This window comes from Epinephelus moara, chromosome 24 (genome assembly GCF_006386435.1).
Source record: "Epinephelus moara isolate mb chromosome 24, YSFRI_EMoa_1.0, whole genome shotgun sequence".
NCBI lineage: Eukaryota > Metazoa > Chordata > Actinopteri > Perciformes > Serranidae > Epinephelus > Epinephelus moara.
The window spans coordinates 52585926-52597899 of record NC_065529.1 but is presented as its reverse complement, the minus strand read 5'-3'; the positions used below and the strand labels follow the sequence as shown (position 1 = coordinate 52597899).

The 11974-nt window shown below is 42.5% G+C and overlaps 1 protein-coding gene across 1 annotated transcript in view; it reads right to left on the bottom strand.

Moving 5' to 3' along the window:
- The window catches only part of tsen2 (TSEN2 tRNA splicing endonuclease subunit), a 22239-nt gene extending 12001 nt beyond the window's left edge, over positions 1-10238 (bottom strand). The window contains exon 1 of the mRNA XM_050037993.1: positions 9639-10238. Coding sequence (XP_049893950.1) covers positions 9639-9809 — 171 coding nt within the window. The 5' untranslated portion in view covers positions 9810-10238. The remainder of the gene's footprint in view (positions 1-9638) is intronic.
- Positions 10239-11974: the final 1736 nt, after the last annotated feature.

Sequence of the window (11974 nt, the reverse complement as noted above, 5' to 3'; positions counted from 1 at the left end):
CCTGGTTTAACATCATGTGAAATAACTCACACCTAGTTTAACATCACGTGGACTAACTCACACCTGGTTTAACATCATGTGAAATAACTCACACCTGGTTTAACATCATGTAGACTAACTCCCACCTAGTTTAACATCATGTGAAATAAATCACACCTGGTTTAACATCATGTGAAATAACTCAACTTTCCCAGGATATCTTCTCGCTATCTGGTTTTACTAACCCTACCATTAGCCGTCTGGATAACAGGTACTACAACGCTGATTATTAACTAGGTTAGTCAATTTTGGGTTTTCCTATCTAACTACGATCACGTTCATGTGAAAGAGGTGGGGTTGTTAATTGCTAGCGTCAACATCAGTACCATGAATGAAGTAGGCTGCTTCATATGGTATGAGATGAAATGGTAGCGGAAGTGTCAGCGGTCATTTCATACTTAATTTCCATGCCGGTATCAAGAAGCTGTGAGATCTACGTGACATTAGCATATTTTGCTGTTTAACTGGATGACGATAATACTTCTCTGAATATGTCACATAAGCACTTTAAAGTAACACCAGACTGTTTCTGCTGCTGAAGGAAAGAGTGGAAAAGTAGTCAACGACTGATGAGGTCGATCTGACCAAAATGTTGCATTCATTAAAACGGGAACCAATTAACAGTGTGAAGATTATTTTACTAATAAAATATGATTTGTTTTGTCCTAGTTCCCATCACACAGGTGTCTCATGTTATGTTTTTGATTTTTTTGAAAAACATATTTATTGAATTTTTCATATTTAAAACAAAAACAATTGCAAAACGTAATGGTTTACATAAACATACTACAACAGACAAACACAACAAATCAAAACATACAAACAAACAATAAACATTACAGTTTCGTCGTATTCAGGCGCTCAGCAAACATCTTGGTTGGTGACTTTTACGATATTTAATGAAATGTCCCCATATCTAAATAAAGCTCTGTATTTTCCCCTAAGTAGCATGGCTAAACAGTTAGAAATTGTTTTAAACCAATGTCCAACTGTAGGTGCTTCTGTGCTCTTCCAGGCAGTTGCAATACAGTGTTTAGCCTGAAGTGAGCATAAAATGACAATTATTTTATTAGGTCTGTCAGTGTTAATGTCTGTGGAGGTAGTCCAAGGATAAATAGCTGAGGGCAGATAGGTAACCTAATAGAGATAATACCCGAAATAGTTTGTATGACCTCTTCCCAGAATTTTTCAATTTTGGGGCAGCTCAAAAGGCAATGGAATAATGTGCCCTCTTCTAGGCCACATTTAATACATGAATCAGGATTATTATTATCAAAACGATGTAGCATGGAGGGAGTTATATATATATATATATATATATATATATATATATATACGTATAATCCATTTGAATTGTATAAGCTTAAATCTGATATTGATTGTCTGGCTCTGTGCATCTTGACAGACTCTCTTCCAGTAATTTTCAGAGATCTCTACCTCTAGGTCACTAGACCATGGCAGTCCTTTGTTATCTGAGGATTCTTTGGATTTAGCTACAGTCATTTTATACAAAAGGGAAACCTGGCCACAGCCTTGAAGATGATCTAATACAGCTTTTTCAAGGCTAGACAGAGGAGGTATACCAGAGGACTCTTTAAGTGCTGTTAAAATGTAACTTCTTATTTGCAGGTATTTGAAAAATGTTTTGAAGGAATGTTATAGTTTTTTTGTAAATCCTTAAAACTATAAAGTACATCAGTAGCTCAGTCCATAGGGACTTGGGTTGGGAACCGGAGGGTTGCCTGTTCAAGTCCCCGTCCGGACCAAAATATGGAGCGTGGACTGGTGGCTGGAGAGGTGCCAGTTCACCTCCTGGGCACTGCCGAGGTGCTCCTGAGCAAGGCACCGAACCCCCCAACCGCTTCAAAAAATTGAATTTCCCCTTGGGGATTAATAAAGTATATAAAATTAAAATTAAATTAAAAAATTATCATCATCTTATTAGTGGGTTTAAGGGTAATACAACAGGCTTAAAGGTTGTGTGGGAAAGAGACTTGGGAATAACTTATGAGGAGGAAGAATGGAGCAGATTGACTAGGGAGATGCTAAGTCCAATGAGAGATGCCAGGTCCAAACTCATCCAGTTTAAAATATTCAATAGACTATACTGGACACCAGTGAGGATGAATAGACTTGGGTTGAGTGAGTCAAACCTCTGTTGGCGCTGCAAAACAGATAAAGGAGATCTTCTCCACATGTTCCTTTACTGTCCCAATTTAACTGCCTACTGGCAGAGGGTTACAGAAAAGATCATAGATAGTCTAGGAACAAATATCAATCTTAATCCCGCGTTATATCTCCTGAATAGTATGAAAGGAAACAAGACAATAAATGAGAAAAAAACACAGTGGCTAAAGTTAGCACTCACCACTTCTAAAGCCTCATATGAACAATTAATATATAAAATAAATGGTAAGATAGATATTTACACAGAAATTTGGGAACCATTTTTAATACAAATCAGGAATGGACAATCCGGGACTGGAAACTAAAACCTGTTAATTAACTATTACTGTTTCTCAGTGCATTTGTTTGACTGACGGCTGGGGGAGGGTGGGGGGGGGATTCATTTTATTCATTTCGATTCATTTCATTTTGTTTGTTTGTTTGTTTTAATGGTACCATTATATTCATTCTAATGAAATCCACATCAACTGTATATTGACTGTATGTGTATAGGCAGTGCTCACATTGTCACAGGTCAGTTTATTTTTGTCATAATTCAGTGATGTGCAGAGAACCCTCTCACCTACAGGTGTGTTGGTTTTAGTTATTTTGTGAATGTATGATGTGTACTCGTTAACACAAAACTAATAAAAAGTAAAATAAGAAAGTACATCATTATCATCATACATATCCATAACTTTGCTAATCCCTCTCTCTGTCCGCAGCCTAAAACCAGGATCAGCTCTGCCTGGAGAGAATCCACATATTGCTGTAAAATATGATAAATCTGAGTCAATATTTAGGTGTGCTTGTAGCCTATACCAGACTCTTATTGTATTCTGGACAAATGGATTATGGGTACTTTTTAACAAGTTTTTCAATGTGTCAGAATACAAGTATAGGTTTTGGGGGTAAAAGAGATGTCGTGGCGCGTTCTATTGTGACCCAGGGTACTGCAGCATTGTCCGAGAACCAATGCATAGCTGCTCTAATCTGGGCTGCCCAATAGTACCAGAGAAGGTTTGGAACTTGGAGCCCTCCTCTATCATATGGCAGGTAAAGCAGAGTCAGTCTGAGTCTGGGGCATTAATTATTCCAAGTAGAGTTAGTTATCATCATCATCTGGTGCGTACCCCTGGACAGATTAAAAGGGTTGGATATAATGGTATTGGTCATAGCTTCTGCACTGGGGTTGCTGTACAGCAGTATTTAATGATATTTCCTCCAAGGCCAAATCTGGGCAATGTTGCAAAAAGATATATGGCCATTCCACCCTGTCAAAGGCCTTGTCGGCGTCAAGGGATATAATGGCTGTGTCTGGGCTCTCCTTTCAGTATGTATAATATTGAGCACCCTTGTCAAATTTTGAAATGCCTGCCTGCCTCTTATAAATCCATTTTGATCGACATGTGTAAGGTCTGGCAAGCATCGCTCTAACCTCATGGCGATGACTTTGGCTAAAAGATTAGTGTGTGAATTTAAAAGTGATATGGGACGGTATGATTCACATTTAGATGGTGGTTTACCAGGCTTCAAGATATTTGTAATAAGGGCTCTGGAAAGAGAAGGTGGCAGAGAATTTGTTCTGAATGCCTCCTCAAGCATTTCTAAAAAAGGAGGCAGCAGTTTATCTTTAAAGGTCTTGTAGATATTGATAGGTAGCCCGTTGGATCATCTCTATTAGGGCCGTAGACATTTACTAAATTGAGATGTTGGCCAAATAAATTACCCTGTAGAATAATAAACCTACCTCCAGGGTCAAGCGAGGTGGCACTTATGTGAAAAGGGATGGATTTATCAATTAGAATTACCACACCCCTGGCCCGGGATGTAAAATTAGCTGCAAAGATCTGTCCTTGCCATCTTCTCCTCAATCTGATAACCTCACCTGAAGTTAAGTGTGTCTCCTGGAGAAACCCAATTTTTGATCCCAAGTGCTTAAAGCAATAGTTGGTAATGTTGGAGAGCTGGCAAGATTTGAAAGCGGCACCTCCTCTAAGCTACGCCCCCTCCTCCCCCTCCCGTCAGTGCTCCGTCCAAAGCCACGGCCCCACACAAGCTTGAACGCGCATCCTCATCCTGGAGAGCCGAGTAAAATAACAAATCCCCCCTGAAGCAAACAAATAATTACCTGTCCAACAGAAAGACAGCAACCTCTGCATCACTTTGCATCGGGCAGGATGAGACATGAAGGCATCTGACTGGTTCTTTCCATTCGCACCGACTGGCAGGGATTGGTCAGAGTTTTTACAGGCCTGCAGCTGCCACAGAGGTCGGATTTTTTTCATTCCTTTTTCTGAACACATTATGTATTGACTACTCTCAGGATGGAAGGACCATTTCACCCAGTATAACAAAAAGTGCTTCTGAACAGGATTACAAACTATAACTTTAAGAAGGCATAATCTATTTCATCATAAAACACTGAATGTGTGGTATATGTAAAAGCCCATGTGAAAAATGTAATACACACACACTAAAACAAAGCATATCACAACATAGAAGTTACATCATATAATTATGGCACGCCCTCCAAATTGTGGATGAGTGGCTGAAGTGATCAGACTCATAATATACAAAGGAAAGAAAAAACTCAAGAAAAAGAAAGTAAGAATAACATTAACTGCTAGCAATTCTGAACAAACTGGCCTGATCTAGCTTAAAGCTAAACATTATCCATGGTGACAAAGATGAAAACATTTTTTAAAATGTAAAAGTAGATATTGGATAGACTCTGCATATTGACTGATAGCTAAGCCAAATAAACAGGGAAAAGAGACGAGGGATAACAGGGAAAAGTGTTGATAAAGAGTATTTGTCTCTCCGCAAAAGTGCCTGGATCATAATTATTTTAACCTTGGTAGTCTCTAATCCACATAGCATGATGCCTGAACATAGGACTTTCACATTAGAATGTCCGTTCTGCCTTAGCTGAGGCTTGAACTCACAACTTCTGAGACTGAGGTCCGTCTTCTAGGGTTAGGGGTTAGGGTTAGGGTGACAGTTCATGTGTGGCTTCACAAACTGACTAAGCCAAGCATCAGGGTGCCAGACAGTAGCCATCCATGCCATGGAAAAGCACATTTCAAAGTGAAAGTTCCAAAGCTGTAGCACATATGGTTGATTTGTTATGAATTTTCAAAGTTTTAACATTTAGAGGCTTGCTGTAGCGCCACCATCAGGACTATTGTCTTGGGTTTCCAGTTAAGGACATCTGGCATGGGACTGGACCTTTGTGCAAAGTTTGGGTAGATTTCTCATATGGAAATGTCACATGTAGCTTCACAAATTGACTAAGCCACCTGTATGCAAGACAGCAGCTGTTAGTGTGTAAAGGCAGATTTCAAACGGCTGTCAAAAATTCAGTTATTAAGACAAACATCCGAAAATACACAAATTGGGGGCGGCAGTAGCTCAGTCCACAGGGACTTGGGTTGGGAACCGGAGAGTCGCCTGTTCAAGTCCCTGTCCGGACCAAAATATGGAGCGTGGCTGGAGAGGTGCCAGTTCACCTCCTGGGCACTGCCGAGGTGCCCCTGAGCAAGGCACCGAACCCCCCAACCGCTCGGAGCGCCTGTCATGGGCAGCCCACTCTGACATCTCTCCACTTAGTGCATGTATAGGTGCAGTTTGTGCATGTGTGTGTTCGGACCTGCAACAGAGTGAAAAATTGAATTTCCCCTCGGGGATTAATAAAGTATATAAAATTAAATTAAATCAAAATTAAATTGCATCTATACAGCATGGAGATGTTGGTAATTTGTTTTTAACAATGATTTATTTGCTCCATAAGTGAAAAACTGATGTTTAAAAATGCCATTTTTACATTGACTCCAGTTGTTCACATTAGAGCAAAATTCAAAATGCTGTAAAAAAATTCAGTTTTTGAGATAAAATTCTGATATTTTCCAAACATCATCTACCATGACTCCAACATTTTGTCTTTTTTTTTTTTAATGAACATTGAAAATGTATTTAGCAAGAATTTGCATGTATATGTTTACAGTACAGTTCACAGTCAAACATTTTGATGCACTGTAGGCTCAATTTTCGATAAATCAAAAATCTGTGTGGATCGTTTGTGTAGGACAGTCTGAAGATGCTCTGTAGCAAGTTTGGTGTCAATTGAGCAAAAATTGTGGGAGGAGATAGGTTTAACAAGTTTTACAGTTTTTGAAAAAAAAACAGAGTGATGGACTTCATAATTTTTAATAGGTTTAAATGTACAAAAGTTTCTTCAGTATTGGGGCTACAGTTTGATGAAAGTTTTGAAGTTGTAGCACGTATGGTTGATTCGTTATGAATTTTCAAAGTTTTGAACTTTAGAGGCTTGCTGTAGCGCCACCATCAGGACTATTGGCCTGTTTTTGCAGCTGAGGCAATCTGGCATGGGACTGGACCTTTGTGCAAAGTTTGGTGAGTTTTCGCGCATGGGAAGTATGATTTCAGAAGAAGAAGAAGAAGAAGAAGAAGAAGAAGAAGAACATGCAGGATAACAATTGGGTCCTGGCAGCTTAGGCTTAACCTCTACATCAACTACCTAACAACTGCCTTTGAATTCTACAGTCCAAACTAATTTATTATACCAACTCCCTAGGCTCTTATTGCTCCTGCTAGAGGAGCAGCAATAAACAAAATTAACTCACTTTTGCTACCCTTTGTCCCTGAACATTAGACTTAGTTGTTTAGTAACCCATTTGTTACTGCAAAATTTCTTTGAAAAATTAAATTGTATATAATGGCAGAACTTAATAGCCCCGAAAAGAAAAAATAATAAAAAAATAGCCTGCTTTCAGGTCAGACTGCTCACAACTCAAACTACTAGGATTACACTATTGTTTACTGCCTCTGTATATATAGTGCATATATTTCAGTTACTTACATCAGTGCTTAAATGTATTAAAAGTAAGTGCACAGACTGAACCCTGAAAATTATGTGAATTTTCTAATTATCTATAGAAGGTGGTGACAATTATTAAATCGTCTTTCAGTTGTCTCTAAGGTCTGGGGAATGGAGTAGGGCTTTTAGATTTTGATGGACCCCCGGGATGCGGTGCACTCCTTCGATCTGTTCAGGTGTGGGGAAATTCTCAGCGCCAAGGACATCGGGGAGCCATCCCTCCAGGAAAGCCTCAGCATCCTTTCCTTCTGCATTTTCCGGCAGGCTGATGAGGCACAGGTTGGAGCGCCATGAGCGATTCTCCAGGTCTTCATTCTTCTCAGTGAGTGATCTCACCTTAGCTTCCAGGTCGGTAAACTTATATGTGAGCTGTATTGTAGCGTCTAAATCCGCTCTGATGTGTGTGATGCCGTTGATAACTTCCTTGTGCCTCGACTTTGTGCCTTGAGAGAATTGATGGCTAGAAGTACAGCACCCTGCTGTTGAGCGCATGCTTCTTGTTGGGTAGCTTCATCAGAGAGTGTGGCCTTGTCCATCTTCCTAGACTTGTTGCTGTCATCGGCTGGCACCGCCTGTTCTGTGTTAGCTTGTATTTTGTTGCTAGCTGGCGTCAACCTTGTTACTGGTGTTTGAGGGTTCAACAAACTTTCAGCTTTTGCTCTTGTTGTTATTTTCTTCTCCTTCGCCTCCCGAGGCAACCCCGGGTCGCCTTCTTTGTTCCTCTGCGTGCAATTCAGGACTTACACAGGTTGTATATTGTAGTGCTAGTCAGAGACTCAAGGAAAGCGTCTGCCTAACTCGCTGCCATAACCGGAAGTTGTCTCATGTTATGTTGAGCTGCAGTGATGAATCAGAGAGTAAAAGAAGCAGCACTATCACTGCAGGCTAAAATAAACTTTGCATAATTTCAAATCATGTGTTTAGTGTGTCTTTTTTAGAAACTCTTTTTTAAAACCAGTAGAAATATGAAATTATTCTAACTGACCTATAACAACATACAGGCTCCTCTGTTTTACCTGTCACGCCACACTTTTGTCCATGGATACTTTTTTCTTCAGTGGTCTGATTGGCCAGAGGTCGGGGTGTCAATAGGCTGTGATCCTTTAACCTGAAGTTAACCTGCACCGGAGCAGGGCCCTATTTCAGGAAGCAGGCTCAACAAACAGAGTGAGGTGTGATGGGAACAGCCTGCAGAGCGTGTTCATATGTGAAGTGATGTGATGTCATGTGATGAGGTCATGTGTCTAACATACAGAAACATGTTTCTATCTTAACAGTGTTCATATATTTGAATATAATGTATTCAGCTGTAATGTGATGGAGCCTGTTTGGATGTCTCCCTGGAGGAGTGTCTATATGACAGATATTAAACAGACTGGTAAAAGTTTTGTTTCTACTGACTTCATTCTGTCAATATTAGGCTGAGGTTCATTTAACTGCTGTGAAATGACTTCATGTAATCTCCTTTATTCTCACATGGAGCTATTATGGGATGTTGAGTCCCATCAGTGAGCCAGTTACACCGCGGAGTCTTTGAATATATGAAAAGTATTCATGAATCACTGCATCATGTATCCACGTAGATTCATTTCTCATCAACACTGACAAACCTGCAGTTCTTTTTTTAAACATTATTTTTGGGCTTTTGTTGCCTTTAATGTCAGGACAGCATAACGTTATGGGGAGAGAGGGAACGACATGTAGCACAGGACAGCAGGCTGGGTTTGAACCCACGGCCGCTGCGTCTGATCACGGGGCGTCCGCTCCATCCACTGAGCCACCGATGCTCCGTGGTAATTACTTTAATAATGGATTGTGATTTATGTCCAGGGAAAACCACAACAAGGGTCCAAAGTGTTTTCAGAGCCAGAGACACTTTTCTTACGGGCCGACAAACCGCTGTCTCTCTGATGTGTTCAGTGTCTCTGATGTTATAAAGAAAAGAATCAAAGGACAATGCATAAAATGTGCTGTGATGATAATGTAAATCCAGGATGTGTAATATGTGATATATGTGGGTGGAACAGATTGTTAGATAAATGATAGAGTGTGAGGTCAAACAGTATCTTTCATATAGACACTCCTCCAGGGAGACATCCAAACAGGCTCTAATCACCTTCTCCTTACACAACAGCCTCTGAATACACTGGGCCTCAACCTCCACCACTTCATTCACTAAAGGACACGCCATGTTTCTACTTCCTGCTACACGCTCAGCCTCAGGCTGACATGAAGCAAACCTGTGACTCAGCAGGTTAGCTTCACAGAGTATGTTGCCAAAGTAACTGACTCAGGGTTTCATCTCAGGCTGAACAAACTCAGAGTTTCACTGATCCTGCTTTCTGAAATAGGGCCCAGGTCAGCTGTTCAGCATCAGTTACCATGGTTATTTATCCCGTTACAAAGAGAACCAGCTTCGTAGGACTGAAACCCAGAGTTAACCCTTAAGTTTCCTCGCTAACTTCACATCCCGCTTCGTGGTACAGACCTCTCGTTTAACAACATGTGAACTTGTTTTGTTACAATCTCAGACCTGGTTGTGGATCTTCTGGATGTGGTCCGGGTGACAGACCAGCACGTGTTGGTTGATGAGCTCCGCCCGGAAGTGGCTCGCCTCCTCCAGGCTGCGGCTCATCGGTAGCGGAGCCTCGTACTCCTCCTGCACCCGCGTGCGTCTCCGCGGAGCCCGAAACTCCGCCTGCATGCTGCCTGGTCCGGATCAGAGGTGCAGTCCTCTGCTGGATCCGGACTGTGTTTTCTGCTGCTGAGACGCAGCGAAGGACGCTGCTAACTGTTAGCCTGCTAGCCTATTAGCCGGTTAGCGTGTTACCTTGTGTTCTAATGACTCTGTTAGCTTGTTAGCTTATTAGCTTGTTAGCCTGCGTGATAACAGACAGGTTCGGGGCTCATTCATTCACAAAGTGTCCAGTCTGGTCGGGTTTGTTTTGCTGCCGGACGCTGCAGTGTCATCGAATCTGTGTCCGGCTAGAACTGTCGTCCTCCTCCGTCTGTTCCTCCCCCAGGCTGCTCACCAAGTGTACTTCCGTTTTCTTTTTAATCGGTTTTATTAAAGACAAAATACAAAAAAATAAAAAAAACAGGACACACACACACGCACACGCACACGCACACGCACACGCACACACACACACACACACAGACAGACAGACAGACACAGACACAGACACACACACAGAGACACAGAGACACAGACACACACACACATTATTTCTTAATGAGCCATGGCTGCCATCAATATATACCTCATTCATTTCTATTGGGCTCCGAGGTAATGTTCTGCTTACATCGTCTGTCCAAAATGGCGCTCATTTCCCTCCCGAAACAACACAGATTTTCCATTTGTAAACACTGTGGCTGGAAATAGGAACAGATGATTGCCCCATGGCCAGCACACCAAAAGGCAGAGCTAGGCTCTTGAAACAGACTGCAGTGGTGATGTCTGGGGGAAATGGGCCACTTNGGGGGGGGGGGGGGGGCGGCGAGGGGGGGGGAGCCTATCCCAGCTGACACTGGGGGAGAGGCAGGGTTCACCCTGGACAGGTCACCTGACCACTGTCAGCTGGGATAGGCTCCACCCCCCTGTGACACCCCCCCCCCAACAGGTGGGTACAGGAGATGAATGAATGAATTTGGACAGACTGACAGGTGTAGCAACAGTAACTACGGTGGGCGGGGCTTAGAGAGAGGTCAGGTATGGTTATCCAATCAAATGTAATTTAAATTTCAGAGAGAAAATATTTGAGGTTTGACCATGAACGCCACGGCGTGATGACGAGTCATGTCACTGTAGTGATGACACGTGATGTCATATGACAGCAATGATGTGACTCACCCAGCTCCTGGTCCTGGTCGTCCGTCAGGATCAGGATGATGTTTGGACGGATGTTGCGGCGGTCTCTCTGGAGGCGGGGCTTCAGACGCTGGCCAGACAGGAGGTCAACGTGGCCGAGCATCACAGAGATGAACAGGAAGAGGAGGAGTCGGCCCGCCATGGCCTTTGACCCCTGACCTCCCCAATAAGGTCAACCAATCAGCTGCTTCCCCCGAGGACGCTCAACCTCTGGAAAACACAGACACACAGATGAAGTTGAGCCACAGTGGGAATCGAACCTGTGAGTTCACAGCTGAGTTTAAATCTGACTCGTCGACCTCACTTCCTGTTTGAAAAGATACTCAGCAGCGTTACATGTAGATGTGCGTGGGGGAGTTTTACTGCTGGTGTGTGTCACACGGCTGTTTACAGTCAGCTCTGTGTGTCGTCATGGAAACACTGTAAACAAACTAACCAGCAGTGTTTCAGCTGGTGACACAGAACTAGAGGAAACACCGTGATGTCATCACACCTTCAGCTCCACATGATGCGAGACTCAGCAGGTTTCAGTCACATGTTCTCCTGCAAACATTTAACGGCTGTGATCATGTGACCAATGAGCTGACAGCAGTAAACAGGAAGTGGTCCTGAACACCTGTAAGGAGGCAGGTGTGGGTGGGGGATGGGACTCACTAAACCTGACCTCAGGAACTTTACGTTAAGGACGTAACGCCATGTTCGTATGATGTCACACAAACACGTTGTTTTTGGATAAACACAAACTCGCCAACAGGAAACTGTCGTCCTGTGATGTCACGAGGCAGAAGGACACACGCAGCTCTGATCACCACACTGATGTTTAACATGATGAACGTCATATCACAGACACAGAGACACACAGAGACATACAGAGACATACAGAGACACAGAGACAAAGAGACATACAGAGACACACAGAGACACACAGAGACACAGAGACGCACAGAGACATACAGAGACACACAGAGACACACAGAGACACACAGAGACACAGAGAC